This window comes from Colobus angolensis, unplaced genomic scaffold (genome assembly GCF_000951035.1).
Source record: "Colobus angolensis palliatus isolate OR3802 unplaced genomic scaffold, Cang.pa_1.0 Scaffold450, whole genome shotgun sequence".
Classification (NCBI taxonomy): Eukaryota; Metazoa; Chordata; class Mammalia; order Primates; family Cercopithecidae; genus Colobus; species Colobus angolensis.
Window position 1 is genome coordinate 1,954,150 of NW_012117933.1, and position 20,662 is coordinate 1,974,811.

A 20,662-nucleotide genomic window follows, 5' to 3' on the forward strand; every position below is an offset into this window, starting at 1 on the left:
TAGAGAAAATGAACAAATCCAAAACTTGGTTCTTTGAAAAATGCAACACAATTGACAAACCTTTAGCTAATAAAGAAGAAAAGGAAAGACTCAAATTGTTGAAATCTGTAGTGAAAGAAAGGACATTACTATTGACCTTAAAGAAATAAAAAGGACTATAGGGGGATACTGTGAATAATTATATGCAAAGAAATTAGGTAACCTACATGAAGTTAAATTCTTAGAAAGACACAAACTACTGAAACTAATTCAAGAAGAATCAGAATAGAAATATAAAAAAGGAAGTTGAATTAGTAATCAAAAAAACTTTCCACGAAGGAAAGCCCAGGCCCAGATGGCTTCACTGGTAAATTATGTGAAATATTTAAAGAAGAATCAACATGAATCCTTCACAAATTCTTCCAAAATATAGAAGAAGAGGGAATACTTTCCAACTTATTTTATGAGGCTAGTATAACCATAATATCAAACATCACAGGAAAAGAAAACTACAGACTAGTATTCCTTATGAAAATAGATGCAACAGTCCTCAACAAAGTACTAGCAAATTGAATCCAGCAGCATATAAAAAAGATTATACACCATGACTAAGTGGGCTCAACATATCAAAATCAACTAATGTAATCTACCATATTAATATAGTGAAGGGGAAAATTATGTGATCATCTCAAGAGACACAGAAAAAGCATTTGACAAAATCTAGTACCCTCTCATGATAAAAGTACTCAACAAACTAGCAACATAAGGTGCAAAGAGTTGAAACAACTGCCAAGTTAAACCACAGTAGTCCACACAAGACCACCCCCATTTCTGACACAAACTGCAAGTTCAGAAGGTGCTGAAAATTACCCTTAGGTTTGATAATTCTAGTGAAGGACTCTGCGAACTCACTGAAAACTATTATACTCACAATTATGGTTTATTACAGGGAAAGAATTTAGATTAAGGTCAACCATAGAAAGTAAGGTGTAGGGCAGAGTCCAGGGAAGTACCAAATGTAGAGCATGTTACTTCACTGGCATCAATATGTGGCAGTGTGCATGGAGTATGTCAACCTGGGAAGCTCACCCAAGCCTCAGTGTTCAGAGTTTTTATTGGAACTCCATTATGTAAGCATGATTGATTGCCCGTGTGGTTGATCTTAGTCTTCCCCCAAGGTCTACCCCTACCCTGAATCACATTGTTGGTCTTTCTTCCATGGCCAGCTCCTACCCTAAGTCATATTGTTCCATTGTCACTCAAGGCCCCCAGACAAAGACAGTCCTATCAGGCATGAAGATTACCTCTCAGAAGCTGAGGGCAAAGGCCAGACCTCTCTTTGGGTAAGGCTAATCCTTCACAGAAAAGAATTTCCTCTGCCTGTCTATAAAGGGCATATATGAAAAACCTGAATCTATGAAAACCCACAGCTAACATCTTACTTAGCAGGGAAAGAATGGATGCTTTCCCCCTAAGATCAGGAACAAGACAACGCTGTCTGCTCTTACCACTTCTATTAATAAAAGAAGATCACGACAAGGACACTGAAAATTACAAAACACCGTTTTAGTAAATTCAAGACCTACATGAATAAAAAGACTTCTTGTTCATGGATTGGAAGACTTAATACAGTCTCTCTTCAGTATCCATGGGAGACTGGTTTCAGAACCCCTCCTCCACCACCACAGACTCCAAAATCCTTGGATGCTCAAGTCCCTCATATAAAATGGTATAGTGTTTGCATGTAACTCACACACATCTTCCTGTATACCTTTTTTTCTTTTTTTTTTTAATGAATCTCATTCTGTCACCTAGGCTGGAGAGCATTAGCACAATCTCAGCTCACTACATCCTCTGCCTCCCAAGTTCAAACGATTCTCTTGCCTCAGGCTCCCAAGTAGCTGGGACTACAGGCACCTACCACCACACCTGGCTAATTTTTATAGTTTTACAGACACAGGGTTTCACCATATTGGCCAGGCTGGTCTAGTCTTGAACTCCTGACCTCAAGTGATCTGCCTGCCCCAGCCTCCCAAAGTGCTGGGATTACAGGCATAAGCCATCACACCTGGCTCCTCCCATATACTTTAAATCATCTTTAGATTATTTATACTACCTAACACAGTGTGAGTGCTATATAGTTGTTCTACTCTATTGTTTCTCATATTTTTGTTGTATTGGTTTTATTTATTTTTTAATATTTTCAATTGTGGTTGGTCAATCAAAAAATCCATGGATGTGAAATATGTGGATATGGAGGGCCGACTGTATTGTTAAGAGGTCAACACTTCCCAAATTGATCTACTGATTCAGTGCAGTCCCTATCAAAAGCCCAGCTGCCTTTTTTTGCAGAAATGGATATGTTTGTCCTAAAATTCATATGAAAATGCAAGAAACCCAGAGTAGTCAAATCTTGAAATAGAAACACAAAGTTGGAGGATTTAACACTTCCTGATTTCAAAATTTACTACAAAGCTACGACAGTCAAGACATTGGGCATGTATGGGCATAAGGATAAACGTATAGATCAGTGAAATCGAATTGAGGGTCCAGGTATAAACCCTAGTGTTTATTATGGTCAGTTGATTTTTTTTTTACAATAGTGCCAAGACAATTCAGTAGAGAAATAAGACTTTTTAAATAAAAGGTGCTAGGACAACTGGGTATGCACATTCAAAGGAATAAAGTTGGACCCTACCTCACATCATATATAAAAATTAACTCAAAATGGATCAGAGACCTAAATGCAAGAGCTAAGTCTCTTAGAAGAAAACACAGGATTAAATCCTTGTGCTTGGATTGGGCAATGGTTTCTTAGGTATGACAACAAAAGCACAAGCAACAAAAGAAACAGATAACATTGGACTGCATTAAAATGGAAAACTTGTGCCTTCAAGGACACTATCAAGTAGGTGAAAAGACAATTCTCAGAATGGAAGAAATCATTTACAAACCATACATTTGATAAGGGACTTATTCTAGAATATATAAAGAACTCTTAGAATGCAACGTTAAAAAGACAAGTGGCCGGGCATGGTGACTCACACCTGTAATCCTATACTTTGGGAGGCTGAGGTGGGCAGATCACCTGAAGTCAGGAGTTCGAGACCAGCCTGCCTAACATGGTAAAACCCCGTCTCTACTAAAAACACAAAATTAGCTGAGCATGGTGGCGCAAGCCTGTAATCCCAGCTACTCAGAAAGCTGAGGCAGGAGAATTGCTTGAACCCAGGAGGCAGAGGTTGCAGTGAGTCAAGATTGCACCATTGCACTCCAACCTGGGCAACAAGACTGAAACTCTCTCTGAAAGAAAAAAAAAAAAAGACAACCCAGTTAAAAAATGAGTGAAAGATTTGAATAGATGTTTTTCTAAAGAAGATAAACAAATGGGCAATAAGCACATAAAGAGATGCTGAGCATCAGTAGTCATTAGAGAAATGCAAGTCAAAACCAAGTGAGGTGTGATTTCACACCCACTATGGTGGCTAGAATCAAAAAGACACAATAACAGGTATTGGCAAGGATGTGGAGAAACTGGAAGCCTCGTACACTGCTGGTGAGAATGTTAAGATAGTCCAGCCACATCAGAAAACAGTTTGGTAGCTAAACATAGAATTACCATATGACCCAGAATTCCACTCCTTAGTATATGCCCAAGAGAAGTGACAACATATGTCTATAGAAAAATTTGTACACAAATGCTCATGGCAGCATTATTCATAATAACAAAAAGTGGAAACAGCCTAAATATTCATCAGTTGCTGAATGGATAAGCAAATATTGCATATCTATAAAATGGACAATTATTCAGTCATAAGAGGGAATTAAGTACTGATCCATGCTACATTATGAATGAACCTTGAAATCATGCCAAGTGAACAAAGCCAGTAGAAAAAGCCACGTTGTATGGTTTCATTTATATAAAATGTCCAAAATAAGCAAATCCATGAAGACAGAAAATAGATTGGTAGTTCCTAAGGACTTGGAGAAGGAGGCATAAAGAGACATTGCTATATGAAGGTTCTTTTTGGTGTGATGAAAATGTTCTACATTAGACTGTGGTGGTGATTGCACAATTCTGTGAATATGCTAAAAACCATTGACTTGTATAAAGGGGGGATTTTATGGCATGTAAATTATATCTCAGTAAAGTCATGAAAAATCAGATTTATCAAATTAATTAAAGTAGCATAGTTTCAAATATGTCAACTCACATTTTAAATTGAAATTAATGAAAATTTAAATGTTACGTAAAAAACTTATAGTTAGCTAAAATAAAAAGATACTTCTCTAATGTTTATCATGCTGTTCTTATTTTCTGTTTTTTTAATTGACAGTTTTACAAATTTAATGCAATATTTCTATTGTAATTTCTTAAAAATGTACTTAGATTGTCGCAGTGAAAATTAGGTTTAAAAATTAAGCATAAATAAGAAATGACATGACAGAACAAGATTATAATTACCAAACAGCTGTGTTTGACAACAGAACAGTGCAGTTCATGCCACTACACTCCAGCCTGGGTGACAGAGTGAGACTCTGTCTCAAAAAAATTTTTTAAACCAGTTTATTTTTGATATGCTGTAAGTTCCCCACAATTATATAAACTGCAAAGCCTGGGAGAGAGGCAGAGAAGTGTAGGGTTAGAAAGGAAGTCTGGATCCACCTCACACTCATAATAAGAAGGGCTGTTTCTCTTTCTCTTCTGACTCGCTGTTTGAGAAGGTTTTTCAGATAGAGAGTTTATGAGAACCATAAGGTAAATGACTCTTTCCATACTGTTGTGCAGTTATTTCCTGAATCATATTGCTGTTTGATTCAGTGTCTGGAAATCTAAATAGTTGGGATCATTGATGGATTTGTTCAGAGGCCAAAACCCTGATAAGTTTATTAATGAACATCAGGGTAATTTAATCTTCCTGAATATTCATGGAACATTTGAAACCGATGAGGGAGAACCACAATGTAAACGCCTACAGAAATTAGAGAATGTTAATTAAGTACATCACGTAAAGATAAATATTAACAGATTATAGCCCAAACTGATTTCAGAACACCTGGGTTAGCATTTATGGTAAATTAATTGAGAATAGGAATGAAGAGAATTTTAATGCAGTGACTGGTTTTTCTTCAGCTGCTTTCAAAATTGTGAAAACCTGGCTTGGTCCGGAAGCAGTGAGCTTGTTGAAGTTTACAAGCAAAAATGAAGTTCAGGACTATGTCAGTGTAGAATACCTGCCTCCCCACATGGGTGGAACTGTAAGTATAATATTTGAAACTTGTTTATAAAACCATACTGGATAATGACACATTAGGCTGTATACTTTCCTCAAGGAAAAAAGAAAAGTAGTATCATAATATACAAAGAAGTATCACAGATACCCTCAAAATAGCAAGTAGTGTTACACACATTTTTAAAGTTTTAAAGTTGTTGATTTTTTATTTTTTAATAGGTAATAGATTTTTGTGGTTCTAAACTGAAGAATATTCAGAAGAATAATGAGAAATAAGTCTTCAGTAAAATTATCTCCTCCTACTTCTATTTCCAATCACCATATTCCCTGCCCAGCTGAATTTCTTATATTAATTTGCAGGGATATGTATTACCTATATAAACAAGTATAGTATATAATTCTTCCTCCCTCTCATGTCTTCTAAACAGTTAGTGCATTTATGTGCTACTGTGCATCCTGCTTTTCTCTTCACAGCATGTCTTATACCAAATCAGTATGTAGCAGGCTCTCATACTCGTTTATGGCTACATAGTATTCTACTATCTAGACATAAGTTAGTGAATTTCCTCTTGATGTGTCTTCAGTGTGCTTCCAATTGTTTGCTGTTCAACAATCTTTTTAGTTAAAAAGATACTGTTAAGCATATACTGTCAAGATTTTTTTGAGCTGATTTTTACTACTTACAAAAAACTGTACAACTTAGGGACTTGGTACGCTTTGGGTTAACTTAATAATATTTCACTTATTTGATTTTTTTGCAGTCTATTTTTTATACTGCCTGCCTGGCAAAATTGTGTTCAATCAGAACTAGCAAGAGTAATAGTTTTGATATGTCCTTCTGTTTATTATCTTTGATTAGAAAAGACCTGAACCAATATTTTTAATTTGAAGTCTGCTTCTTTCTTATTCTAAGGCTTTATTTCACGTTTTCACCTAGAAAAACCAAATACACTTCATTTCAGGTGCTATGCTTGATTTAAAATGTGATTTTGTTTATTTTTAATAACTTGCTCATAAAATTGTTATATCTTAAATAATTATAATTAATATAATTCATCACATTTTAAATTATATTAATTTTATGTATAGAAAAGGTTATTTTATTTCCCCTCTCTGTTCTTAGTGACATATTTCTTCAGAATTACAGTCAAAATTATAGCAGGACTATTTTTTAACATTAATTTTTAAGTTTTTTTTTTCAAAAAGTAATACATATACATGATTTTTTAATAAAGTAAACACAGTACCAGAGATTGAAAAGTGTAACAGTACCATGAAAACTACATCTCCCTTCCCAGGTCCTTGCCCACTGCCACTCCCTAGAGGCAGTCACCGTTAAGTTTTCTATCCCTCTGGAGTTATCTGTTACAGTTTTTTACACAAATGGTCACATACCATATATATTGTCCAGTTGTGCTTTTTTCACATCGTTTATTTTGCAGGTTATACCATATTGATTCACAGAGGTCCATCTCATTTTTAAATCATTCCAAAATATTCCATTGTGTGGATGGATATAACATAATTTATTTAATCACTCCTCTTTTAAAGGACAGCAGTGATAATTGTATTCTAATTTTTTGCCATTACTAGTTTTGTTGCAGTGAATATCCTTGTAATAACTCTTGATGTATGGGTGCAGCAAGAATGCATACAGAATAAACTCCTAGAAAAAAATTCAGTGGGTATAGTTATTAATTTTGATAGCTGTTGCCACATTTCCTCTAAAGAGATTGTGCCCATTTACCAATAATGTAAGAGAATTCTTGAACCATCTCCTTGCCAGCATCGCATATTCTCATTTTTGTAATCATTGCCAGTCTCGGGTAAAAAATATTTCATTGTCATTTTAATTTGCATTTCTTTAATTATAAGTGATGTTGAAAACTTCCTTATGATTCAAAAGACAATTTTCATTCTTTTTCAGTGTATTCTATATCCCTCTTTTGTATTGTTACAGAACTTATATGGTTCTTAAACACACACACACACACACACACACACACACAAAACATATACATTTAAAGCTTTTATCCATCTGAAATTCTTTTTGATGTAGAGAGCGAGCTAGAGATCTAAGGTGATTCTGTATAGATGGCTAGCCAGTTGTCCCACACCACTTATTGCTGCTTTTCTTTCTGGTTTGAAATACTTCCTTTATTTTAAATTTCATGATCTAATTAAGTCTATTTTCTTGGCCAAAGTAATGAATTGTAAATCTCCTAAGAGAATTATTTCTCCACCCACCATTTAGTAGGCTCCTGTGAAATTATTTTCTTTTAGGATCCTTTCAAGTATAGCTATCCACCACTAGTAGATGATGACTTCCAGACCCCATTGTGTGAGAATGGGCCTATTACCAGTGAGGATGAAACTTCAAGTAAAGAAGACATAGAAAGTGATGGCAAAGAAACACTGGAAACAATTTCTAACGAAGAACAAACACCTCTTCTTAAAAAGGTAACTTTATAAATAAAATGAAACTGAATCACAAGTTATGGTCTATCCCCAATTCTGCCACTAGCCGGCTATGTGATTTTGGATAATTCACTTAACCTGCTACCCTTCCACATTTTTGTGTGTAAAAAGAAAGAGAAAGGATGGGATTAGCTAACCAGAAGCACCACTTTAGTGTATTTAAGGCTGATTCCAGGCCAGGGCCTGTGTCTTATACCTGTAATCCCAAGCACTTTCTGAGGCTAAGGTGGAAGGATCGCTTGAGCACGGGAGTTTGAGACCAGCCCCAGCAACATAAGGAGGCCCTGTCTCTACAAAAAATAAAAAATTATCCAGATGTGATACTGCACACCTGTCATCCCAGCTACTCTGGAGGCTAAGTTGGGAAGATCGCTTGAGCCCAGGAGGTCAAGGCTGTAGTGAGCCATGATTGTGCCACTGCACTCTGACCTGGGTGACAGAGTGAGACTTTGTCTCAAAATAAAATAAAGGCTGATTCCATGCTTTTGTATAAAGACTAGCAAAACACATCTAGAAATAATTGTTTTATCCAAAGTTTTTTTTATTTGTCTAAAAGTAATAAATTTAAAACTTTGATTTAGTTCCTTTCTCTAATTTTTAAAAGAGCACTTAGTAGTTGTCACTCTTCTTACAGGTAATCAGGAACTTGATAGATGAATAAATACGATGTTATATTTTAGAAAAACTTAAAGACCCTTAAGGGAAGGGCCATGTTGTATTTTCTACAGTAACCTATGTAGGCACTAAAATAGATGTCAATGGTCATGTTAATATATGCTAAATAGTTATCCTTTTTTTTTTTTTGTCTTTAGATTAACCCAACCGAATCTACTTCCAAAGCAGAAGAAAATGAAAAAGTTGATTCAAAAATGAAAGCTTTCAAGAAACCATTGAGTGTGTTTAAAGGCCCGTTACTACACATCAGGTAATCGCCAAATATTTTGTTAGCTATAATTTTATAACGTATCTTGATCACCTTGAGGGAGCCACAAAATTAAGAAAACTTCTCTTTGGTTTTTGAAACTGTAGAAATATAAAACCAGAGTTATCTGAAGACTTACCTTGGTTTCCAGACATAGTGGATATTTTTAGCTACCTTTCTATTACTATGTCGAGTGTCTTTAAAGGGCTCTCATCACACATCAGATAACAAAGTAAATATTTATATATTAGTAAATCTGAATGGCAGTAGTTTCCTCACATTACTGATACTATTAGACTTGCCCAAGTTCGGGAATGCCAGAAATGACGTGAAGGATTTGTTGATTTTACTTTCCAAAAGCCAAAGATGAACTAGAAAAATAGGTTTGTGACTAAAGCCAAACTTCAGGACATCTCTGTTTTTCTGCTAGGTTATTTGATTCAAAAGATTCCAGGTTTCTTTCAGCATTGTATAAAGTGTATAAAGACCTTTTTCTCACTGATGTTTTTGGTTGGTAAATATATTTTGCCTTACGTTAAATTGCTACACCAACTTCATGATCTCATGTAGCATTTTCTGTCCCTTTACTTGAAACCTTTCTATATAGCTGCTTTATGTATGTCCCGTATGAACAATACAGCCAGACTTTTAAAAACTCTAATCTGACATTCTCTAATTGATAATATTAGTTTGTTTACATATATTTTGATTACTGTTATATTTGGATTTATCTCTGCCATCTATGTGTATGAAAGCCAACAAACAAGAGAGACATAGATGCGCGTGCATTTTCTATTTTTCATGGTTTTTCTTTCCCATTTTCTCCCTTCGTAGTTTATCTTTTTTGTTCATTTACTTGTTCCCTTTTTTCTCCCTACTTATTTGGAAGTTACACATTCTGTTTTCACTGGAAGCCTGTCACATCATAGGTCCTTGCCTGTAATTGTAGAGGTATGACAGGAAAAGCAGGCTAGGGAGAAAGCCAGACAGCTTCTCAACTGCATGTCGGGCTCTGCTCCTCCCTTCCTTCGCCCCCGGTGAAGTCCCAGAGCTGCTCCTACACGTACACAAGGACCTAACCAACCTCTGTCTTCCTGGAGCTGCTCAGTTTTTGTGCTGGTTACTAAGAACAATGAGATCCATAACCTTGTGTTTTTCTATGACTTACTTAAGATTGGGTTCTAAAAGGAAGCCAGCAACCATGCAAATTTACCACCTTCTCCAAAACTAGGCAAAGCCCTTCTGGGAGAGCTCATTCTTAAAAACATGTGTTAGTTAGATTAAAAAACACCCCCAAGATACAAACATTCCTGATATAAAATTAACCTATTTAAAGATGTATCTCAAAATCAAGGGCTCGCTGAAAATCCACTTTAAATTATTCACCTTTTTGTATAAAACAAAAACACTATTCTTCCCATCGTTTTGAGCCACCTGATACAATTTGGATAGTGTAATTAAACTACACAAACTTTGCTTGAATCTTTTTAAAAATTTTTTAGGTCATAGGCATTACAATGGAAAGTAATAGTAAAATTTAAATTTTGAAGCTCACTGATTTTACTGTTTAATAAGTTCTTCCTACAGCTCCCATCCCAAATTTACTTTTATGTTTATTTCTCTCCTTCCCTATTACTTGGAAAAGCTGCTATATAGTAAGAAATTATTCTGTTAAATACATTCCTAATCATCTTTCTTTTTAAGTCACGCTCTTTCCTGTTGGTGTATAGAAGTATGCCTCATTATAATTATTTGTAATTAGGTAAAGTTGAAGCAGCAATGTCTTCTTTGCTTTATTATCTATAACCTTCCAAATAGTTTAAATCAGTGCACCTTAAGATAGTGCTGATTATAGGATTAATCAGAGCCTTCGTCATTCTCTCTTCTGTTCTTCCTGGTTTGCTTTTGATCTTGGGGAAAATCGTAGGACTTTTTAAATAGTGTGCATTGAATCAGTAAGATTAAAATACAAAATTGTATTAGGTAATTGTTTTGTAAGTCGTTTTTGGTGAAATGTCTTTATACAAATGAGCCTAAAATATTAACTAAATATTTTTTCTTCAGGCTAATGATTAGATTGTCATTTGTTCTGATTATTACAAATGTTGTATGCTTTTGTCACTCCCTAGCCCAGCAGAAGAACTGTATTTTGGAAATACAGAATCCGGAGAGAAGAAAACTTTAATAGTGTTGACAAATGTAACTAAAAATATAGTGGCATTTAAGGTAAATATCTCAAAGATACAATAAATTATGTTTGAGAATTTGACATGGAAAGTGAGTTTAGACATGTTCTGATTGAAAGATTGAAAAATTTGAACTTGTACAGTGTTTTAATTTATGACAATTTTTAGGCATGTAGTACTCCCTTCTGGTTCTAACCAAGTGGCATAGCTTATCAAAAAATTTTCCCTGAGCTCTGTATCTGAATCTTTTATGTGCAGTAATAGGTTAATGTCTAAGTTAATACAAGGGTTTAATGTTTGTTGTAAATAACAACCCAAGAAAAATTACTCTTTACTATGTGAATAATTTAATTTATAATAACAGTGAAACATAAAACTGTAAAATTGATAGTGCATTTTCCCCAAGTGTGGTATATTCTGGAATGTAGTTTATATCGGATATTAACCTGATACTGAGCATTAAGTGTAAGAAGACTGAGTCCGCCTCTACCCCATATTGTAGGTTTTCCTGCCTTAAATCTTCTATTTAATTTAGATGTAACCACCAGGATGTTCCTGATGTGCTTTGATTATCTACTGTTTTTTAATTTCTGAGCACCATTGTATTAATTACATGCAATCTAATGTGCATTGTTTTTGTGAATTTATGTCATTAAATTCAGGCAATTAACAGGATAAATATTTGACAGATGGATTGTTTTATTTAAGAGGGAGTCTGAATGACAATTTGACTTACAAGTATCTTTTTAGATAGGTCGAGATGCTTTCTTCCTGTTAGTGGGGAAAAAATCTATTCTATGCATAACATCACTGTTACTTTGTAAACTCTTTGTTATTGATTATTCACTGCTAATTTTTTTTTTTTTTTTTTTTGAGACGGAGTCTCGCTCTGTCGCCCAGGCTGGAGTGCAGTGGCCCAATCTCAGCTCACTGCAAGCTCTTCCTCCCGGGTTTATGCCATTCTCCTGCCTCAGCCTCCCGAGTAGCTGGGACTACAGGCACCCGCCACCTCGCCCGGCTAGTTTTTTGCATTTTATTTTTTTAGTAGAGACGGGGTTTCACCGTGTTAGCCAGGATGGTCTCGATCTCCTGACCTCGTGATCCGCCCATCTCGGCCTCCCAAAGTGCTGGGATTACAGGCTTGAGCCACCGTGCCCGGCTGCTAATTTTTTTTAAAAAAGTCATTCTTAAGCCATTTCCCCCCCCAAAAAAAGCACAAAGGATGTTATGTGACTATTGTGTTTATAAACAGGTGAGAACAACAGCTCCGGAAAAATACAGAGTCAAGCCAAGCAATAGCAGCTGTGACCCGGGGGCATCAGTGGATATAGTTGTGTCTCCCCATGGGGGTGAGTTGTCACTTAGTAGCCACAGCAGATGTTGAGTGTAGCGGGGGAAGGGGACCTGGAGCTGGGCTCTGAGTCAGCAGAGATATCGGGCTAGAATCTAGAAATTAGCAGAGTATCACGAGTTACCTCACCTCACTGTAGACATCTGTTTTCCCACATGTGAAATGGGATGGTCAAGGAGGTCTCTAAAGCCCTTTCCAGCATTAAAATGTAATTGTTTCTAACAAGTAAAATTGTTTAAACTGACACCAATTGAAATTGAATTTCAAAGGAGAAATTCCTCACTTTTAGAAGTTTTTCCTTTTTAAAGATATTTCCATTTTCTTCTTTTTCCTTAATGTTAAGTTCCAGAATAATGTTTTAAACCACATGCATATCCAACCCCTTTGAAGGTTCCTGTTTATATGCTGAATTACCCTTTTGGAATGCAGGTTTAACGGTCTCTGCCCAAGACCGTTTTCTGATAATGGCTGCAGAAATGGAACAGTCATCTGGCACAGGCCCAGCAGAATTAACTCAGTTTTGGAAAGAAGTTCCCAGAAACAAAGTGATGGAACATAGGTAAGCTTTTTCCTCACATTCTTCTCAAATGTAGTGGGAAGAATCAGAAAGAGAAAAGTGCCTCCTTGGACCAGGTGGCCTCCCTTTCTTCTTACATCTGCTGGGTACCCTGCAAGGCTCTGGGGATGCCCAGATGAAAGAGACCTGGTGTTGCTCAAGGAGGTCACTAGTAGCAGAAACTCACTTGCAGGTCAGTGCAAGAGTCTGGATCTGTCCAGATCACAAACACAGATTGTCTCAGCAGTTCTCCCTGTAGGAACGCTCACCTTACATACTAGAATGTTTTTTACAGCATTGTTTGTAATAGTGAAAAACTGGAAAAAAAGAATCTAAATGGTAACCAGTAAAGCAATAGTGAGATACGTTTGAGTATATCCACACTAAAGCGTGCTGCAACCACTCAGAAAGGTACAGCAAGTCTATTTGTTCTGACATGGAAAGACATCTGTGATTTATTTTAGAAAACAAATCTAGTGAGAAAAATTGGTTATGGACATTATCCTACTTAAGAGGAGGGAAAGCGTGTGTATATAGATATATACATGTATGTGCATGTATATAGATATATCAGGTTGTGACAAATTTCTTGAAAAGATGCATAGAAAAGGAGAATAGAAAAGACTGTATTGTAGTTTTATTTTGCTTTTTTTTTATTGGAATTGTCGTTTATTGGAGTGTTCCCATTTTTTCCCACCAGGGGACATTTGTCAATGTCTGGAGACACTTTCGGTTATCACAACTGGGGGATGGGGTACAACGGGCATCTAATGGGGGCAGCATAGGGATGCTGCTAAACCACTAGCAGTACATAGGACAGCCCCATCCCCCAAAAATGATCTGGCCCCAAATGTCCATAGTGCCAAGGTTGAGAAATCTTGCTTTATAGGGTAGTTAAGGATGACCACTCCAATGACATTAGAGTAGGCCCTGAAGCAAGCCACATAGATAACTGGACAGAGACCTTTCCAGACAGAACAACAAATGCAAAAGGAGTGTGCTTGGCCTTTGGGAGGAACAACAAGGAAGTCACTGTCTCATGATTCCACTAAGGGAGGAGCATGGTGAGAGATGGGGACAGAGATAGTAGGATATCAGATCGTCCCTATGGTGAGGACTTCTGAGTGAGAGGAAAAACTATTAGGCAGTGCTAAGCAGAGCCATGAGGTGATAACGGGCTTATTTTTTTAAAGGATTCTTCTGGGTACTGTGTAGAAACTAGACGGTGGGCAGTGATACCAAGTTCACACTACAGTGGAATTTGCTATATGCCAGCACTGTTCTAGATGCTTTAGACATACTGATTCGTTCGGTCATGAAGACAGCCCTGTGAGGGAAGAAGGCATTTTTCCTACTTTATAGAGGAGAAGCTGGGAAACCTGATAATGGCTGTGGTTGAATGAAATCTTCAGGGCTGGGCACAGTGGCTCACACCTGTAATCCCAGCACTTTGAGAGGCTGAGGTGGGAGGATTGCTTGAGCCCAGGAGTCCAAGACCAGCCTGGGCAACATAGGGAAACCTCCTCTCTACAAAAACTCAAGAGCTTAGCTGATAGATCATGAAAATAGATTATGAACAGTGAAATTCCTGAGAAGGCTGAAAGTGTGTGGGGGACCAAAGCAGGGGAGATTAGCCTTAGCCCAGAGGAGGGAGAAGCAAATGGGGGTCAGCAGCCTGCCTTGTTTTTACATGTAATATTTAAATTTTCAAATTCTATTACAGGAGGGCCTACTTTCTGTTTTTATCAAGAGTTTTTCTTTTGTTCAAAGACATGGTTATGGGAATATTTTGAAAGGGTAAGAAACACTGGTATAAAAGGTGTTGTAGATTAATTTGAAGTTCTTATGAAACAGTCTCTCAAAATGAAGGGTGATTTTTGGTTTTGTTATGTTCGAGTTGCTTTGTTTGCTTTGTTTTTTGCTTTACCAATTACTGATGGTTTGCTTTCCTATGACTGTGAGAGGAGATCACTGTTCTGCAGAAAGTGGGAGGGAGGCTTGGTGGTGGGGTACTGAAGCTCAAGGAAAGTACCTTTCTCCTACCTAGAAAGGGTGATTTCCTTCAAATCATAAGATATTTTGATGAATTCTACTGAATACCATATAGAAACTTTCATTTGAATTTTACTGAATGGGATCTGCCATATGTTGTGTCCCTTATACGTACGTTAATTAACGAAGCTGGAAGATACATATACACAGAGCAGCTGTCTTAGGTGAACCTGGGGAAGAGGAGTGAGGGTTTTCACCTCTGTTACATAGTCTTCTGTGTTTAGCTGTTTTCATTTTATATTTTACTTTTATAAGAAAATTCATTAACATTTTTAAGAAGTTATGTTTTCTTTGGATTTTCATAGGTTAAGATGCCATACTGTTGAAAGCAGTAAACCAAACACTCTTACATTAAAAGACAATGCTTTCAACATGTCAGATAAAACCAGTGAAGATATATGTCTACAAGTAAGTATACTTTCTTCCTACCCAGACAAAGTTGTTAATGCTGATCAACATTAGAAATCCCTTTTTTTCTCACGGACATAAGGAGAAACCTTTGGCATAGACACAACAGAAATACTGTCTTCTTTGTGAAGAGATGCCAACTCAGAAATGGTAGGCAGGCCAGGTGCAGTGCTGCCTGTAATCCCAGCACTTTGGGAGGCCAAGGCAGGAGGATCACTTGAGCCCAGTAGTTTGAGGCCAGTCTGGGCAATATAGCGAGACCCTGTCTCGACAAAAAAACTGAAAATTAGCCAGGTGTGGTGGCACACATCTATAGTCCCAGCTACTCGGGAGTCTGAGGCAGGAGGATTGCTTGAGCCTGGGAGGTCAAGGCTGCAGTGAGCCGTGATCATGCCACTGCCCTCCAGTCTGGGCAACAGAACAAGACCATTTCTCAATAAAAAAAGAAAAGAAATGGTGTAAGAAGTGAGTTATTTTTGGAGATCTACTAACCATTTGAAAGCTTTGGCCATTTTTAGCAAAGCACAAGGTGCTTTGGGGAGTATCAAATAATTCAGTCTTGCAGGAAAAAAGTACCAAGTAGTGCATTTAAATTTGAAAGAGAGAGAGGGGCTCTCTGAGTAGCTGAACTACTTAAGGGTTTCTGTACCTCCAGGAACTGACTGCTCTGCTCCTGTCTCAGCTAGAAATTTAGACCTCTCAAAATGAGAATAAGCATAGACATATCTGTCCACCAAACAAATCTAATGCCCTGTTGCACTTCCACCTCCTTCCACCAGCCTTACAGAGTAGTGGGCCCCATCCTTTCAGTGTTTGGATTTCTAGTATTCCTGTTTGTCGTGCCCATGATTAATGACTGTTTTATTGATATAAATCTTTCATCCCTTTTTCCCTCTTCAGCTCAGTCATTTACTAGAAAGCAATAGAAAGCTTGAAGACCAAGTTCAGCGTTGTATCTGGTTCCAGCAGCTGCTGCTTTCCTTAACAATGCTCTTGCTTGCTTTTGTCACCTCTTTCTTCTATTTATTGTACAGTTAAAGAAGTGGTGCCGAGTAGGAACCACGGCTCCTTCGTCCATTAGTTGGAAAAAGTAACAGACCTAAAACTCTACCAAGCTACTAAAAACATTGCACATCTGTGCTTCCTAAAAGGAAATATGCAGCACTTAGAGGGGAACACATACATGTCTTGAAAATAAACTGCTAGAATAAAGAAATGCTGGAGAAATTGATTATAAGAGACTATAGCTATTTAGTAAAGTAAGTAAAGGCATATCCATTGTGTAAATTAATAGTTTAAATATAATTTATTTTTTCCTTTTGATCTGAATACTTTTAAAGCTTAAGTTTTATCGTGTAAATACATTAGCTAAACTGAAAAGTATAAGTAACATGCTTTGTTGCAGCCAAAAAATGTAATCTGCTTTTTTATGACAGAATTATTATAGCTGAGCTGACTTACTAGCTTTTCTATACTATGTATATAGAAGAACATGTATATTGAGAAAGAAAACATACTTATATAGAGGAATTTATGTAACCATGACTTTGTAATTTTGAGAATTCCTCCCAGGTGATGGTCAATATTCTTTTGGAATGTAAACCGATTTAATGCCAAACCACCTTAACCCTTGTTTCTCAGTGTTCCTTAACAGCCTGCCTTTTATTAATCTCAGGCTTTTTTATGAACACTCTCATTTCAGTAGAATTTGGAAAACTAAGCGTGGTTGGAATTTCTTTGAATTCTGTTAGTAATGCCCAGAAGAAAAGTCTCAAGCAGTCCCCCTATCCAGTCATTTTTATGGAGTTTCATGTTGTCCACTATAGCTGGACACTGAACCTTTTGCCTAATTTATTAAAAAGGCCTGACCTTCTGTTGTCCCATCTTCACCCCCATTCCAGAGCAGAGGAGTCTCTGTGGACCATGAATTGCACTGTCTCCCTCCTCATTTCTAAATGAAAGGTGTTAGATATAAATGTTTTGAAAAGTTAGTTGTATGAGATGCTAAGCAGGATAATAAATTTAGATTTTAAAATGTTCCTTGTTAAAGTCAGCCCATGACAAGGAAATTTACAAAATACTAGAGTATCTAAAAAGGTGAAAAGAAAAAAATAAAAAGAAACATAGATGCCCAGGTGTCAGCTCTCCATTTAAAGAATGAAAAATGTAACTCACAATGATCTGTGAAACCTTCAAACTAGGACCAATTGACTTACTTACTTGATATTCTGCCTTCGATATGGTAGTACCCACCTGGTATTCCTAAAATCCTAAAAAGATACACCTTGCAGTAGCAGAGACGATGAAATTAGTTTGTTTTCTCATTAATATGGCCAGTTTGGGTCTATGTTGCTTCACATGTACATCTACTTTATTTGAAAGAAAAAACAGTCTGCCTGTAAAATGTTGAGTTTCGATTGAGCCATGTTTGGAGATTTTATTACTATTCTGAAGGGTAGTGTTGTTGGCTTTCATCTTCAAGAGGTTGATTCCAAAATTGAGTTATGAAGAATGATATAACAGAATTCCTTCAAAATTGGCCTAGAAAATAAAACCTTAAAAGGACACTGGTGTGCTACTTTGTCTTAATTTGGGCTTTTCTGTTTCAGTTTGCCACCTCCAGCTGTGAAACGGACTGCAGTCCACCCTAAGTACTGTGCACAGTATGTCCCTGTATGTGTGCACAGTGGCTTCCCCTTACATGGTAGATTTTTGGCCTTAATATAATCTAATCCCAAAGTAGTTGTGTATGTTTTCTGTTCCGTGGCAAATAAATGAGGAAATAATTAGCCAAGATTGAAAATGTATTGTCCTAACGGTGTCCCTTTAATGTTTCATATGAAAAATTATGTTGACCCACTGAAATATCCTTGCTCAATGTCTGGTCAGTTGAATTTAATAACATATCTTGTTAATGTTTGTGTATCTATTAAATGTGACTAAGCAGGATTACTGAAAATTAACTACAAAATCAAAGGCATCTAAATGTTTGTACTTGTCTTGATTAATCATATATTTACACTTGATTTTATTCTGTCTTCATTTGTTTTTATTTAATCATAATTGCATGATTATTTTTGGTACTCTAATCAGTAATTTTATTTTTAATCATGTCATTACCTATTCATGACCAAATTACCAAGGAACCAACATTTAGATTTAGATATTTGTTTTCACTTAGGAATGGAAATTAATAGATTTTCCATGGAAGCATTAGTGAAATATCATTACCTTGATCTGCAAGTAGCCTAAAAATGCGATTGCTGGTAAACCTGGCCTCAAATTTCATACTACCATAACTGTTTTTATATATCGCCACTAATTTTGACTGGATTTAATAGCACTTTATTGTACAACTACAAAAAAATATATTCCTAGAATTGTTGCCAGTGTAATTTCTCTAATGTTCTGGTGCTTTTCATATATTTTCAGTATTTTTATTACTATATTGGTATTTTCTTTGTATAAATTGATTAAAAGAACATGTTTTCTATTTTAATATGTTTTAGAAAAATAATTACATTTATGAAATAAATATCATCAGGAAAAAAAAACTTCTGGTCTCTAATTGATAAAGCATCTTAAAGAAAATCAATATTCAACCTCACTCTGACCTTTTAAAGATCATAGTAATTTTGGATCTGCTTTGCATTTCTATAAGGACAGCACTGCAGGCCTCCAAAGATGCAGTTCAGTGTCAGGTTAGCCTGTCCTTTAGTGTGTCCTGTTTCTCCTTGTCCCCGTGTCAGGTGTAGCTGCTCTTCAGTGTAGTTCTTCCTTTTCCCCAGACATAGCATTGGACCCACTGTCATGCTTAGAGCTCATTGTGGAGCCTGTTGTTGAAGCTGCAACGAGTCAGAATTGCCACGTAGTTTCCCCAATCCTAGTATCCACACATAGTGCTGTCTGACGGGAGCAAGCAGGAGGCAGGCTAACAAGAAGTCTGCCTGACTGCCAGACACACAGGGAAGATAGCAGTGTGGCACTGATCATTCTGAAATCAGGCACATGCTCAGGACCTGGGACCTGGGGGGTGTTGCAGAGGGACAGCAGGGAAGCCCAGGATGGTGATGCTAGAGGTTCTCAGGGTCTGTCACCAATGAAATACACAACTTCCCAAATGGCAGCTACCTCTCCATAAAAATAGCATGAATGGGACAGGTCCCTCTTCTACACTGAAAAATACCCTGGAGATAACAAAATCAGGTGGTTAAAGATTCCCAACCCTCTGATAAATTCAAAATAGAGCCACAAAGAATGTTAACCTGCCAACAAACACCGTACTGACCTGGGATGTGACATGGTGGTCTCCGTCCCTAAAGGGCACAATTTTCTAGGAGACTAGAGCTCCTGTCAGGAAACTCTCCAGCTAGGTCGGAAAGGATTGGTTACTTTACGACAGTCTTCAGCTCTTTCTCCCCTAAATGTTTACCATCAACTCTAGGTTTCCTGATATCAGAACAATATGGGCCCTCGAAAGCATAGGGCTCCCCTTCTCTCCCTGGCCCAAAGAGACAGGCTAGAAATCTTCTGTTCCAACTGAAACAGTGGTTGTTAGGAGTGAGGGCTCTGAGGTAAGACTACCTGTGTGACTTGGGAAAGTTAAGCCGGTGTCAGCCTGCTTCCCTAAGTGATAATCATAGTACTACTCCACAGGTTAGGTGTGAGAATGAGAGGAAATAATGCGTTTAAAGCATCCATGGAGTGTAGCCTTGCTTTGCTGATACATTGCCTCTACCTCCTTGTCAATTCTCCAAACTTTTTCCTGTCTTTTATCCACTCTTGCATTCTTGGCACCTCAATAAAATTATCAAACCAGTTCTTTCACATCTGCATCTTAATTTGTCCTTATATTGAATAAAAATTATCTCCCTGTAATGTCCAAAGAGTCTATACCTTCCTTATTCCCCACACATGTTGCCTGCCATGAAGAGTGAGACCAATCTCTTCCACGTGTTAACATATTTGAAGACAACTGGTTTAGCTGACAAGAATACAGAGAAATATCTCCCTGACCCGTAGGGATAGGATTTGTGCACATTTTCAAGTCTTCCTGGGGGGAAAATTTGAGGGGTCCTTGAAACCAGCAGTTTTCCCATGCTCATCTTGAGCAGTCTCGAGACAAAACATACTTGTCATAACACGCAAATATGGTTAAGCAGCTTGGGTCAGATACCAAATAATTTTTCAGTCATAGTGGAATACATCATAACATATTGTCTTTTACAGATAAGGAAACCCAAAGTCACATGACTAGCTGCTGTCAGAACAAAGAGTTTAATCTTTTAAGTCCAATGCTGTCATAACTGCCCGGAGCTGCCACATTGGAGTAGTAGGTTAAAATGCTGAACAGGTACGTCTGAGAGCTTTCCTTTCACCAACAGTATGAGAAGAAAAGAGAATGAAGACAAAATAGGTGACAAAGTAGAATAGCCACTCTGGACCCTTGGCTGGAAGTTTCTTGGTATTCTAAGCTATAGACAGACTGTATTAGTC

At 37.0% G+C, this 20,662-nt stretch overlaps 1 protein-coding gene across 2 annotated transcripts in view; it reads left to right on the forward strand.

The window, feature by feature from the left end:
- MOSPD2 (motile sperm domain containing 2) overlaps positions 1–17,733 on the forward strand; it is a 48,886-nt gene extending 31,153 nt beyond the window's left edge. For both annotated transcript variants that reach the window (XM_011957870.1, XM_011957871.1), the window contains 8 exons: positions 5,114–5,238; positions 7,497–7,673; positions 8,504–8,616; positions 10,743–10,839; positions 12,052–12,148; positions 12,580–12,709; positions 15,064–15,166; positions 16,067–17,733. In XM_011957870.1, the coding sequence (XP_011813260.1) occupies positions 5,114–5,238; positions 7,497–7,673; positions 8,504–8,616; positions 10,743–10,839; positions 12,052–12,148; positions 12,580–12,709; positions 15,064–15,166; positions 16,067–16,204 (980 nt within the window). In that variant the 3' untranslated portion in view covers positions 16,205–17,733. The remainder of the gene's footprint in view (positions 1–5,113; positions 5,239–7,496; positions 7,674–8,503; positions 8,617–10,742; positions 10,840–12,051; positions 12,149–12,579; positions 12,710–15,063; positions 15,167–16,066) is intronic.
- Positions 17,734–20,662: the final 2,929 nt, after the last annotated feature.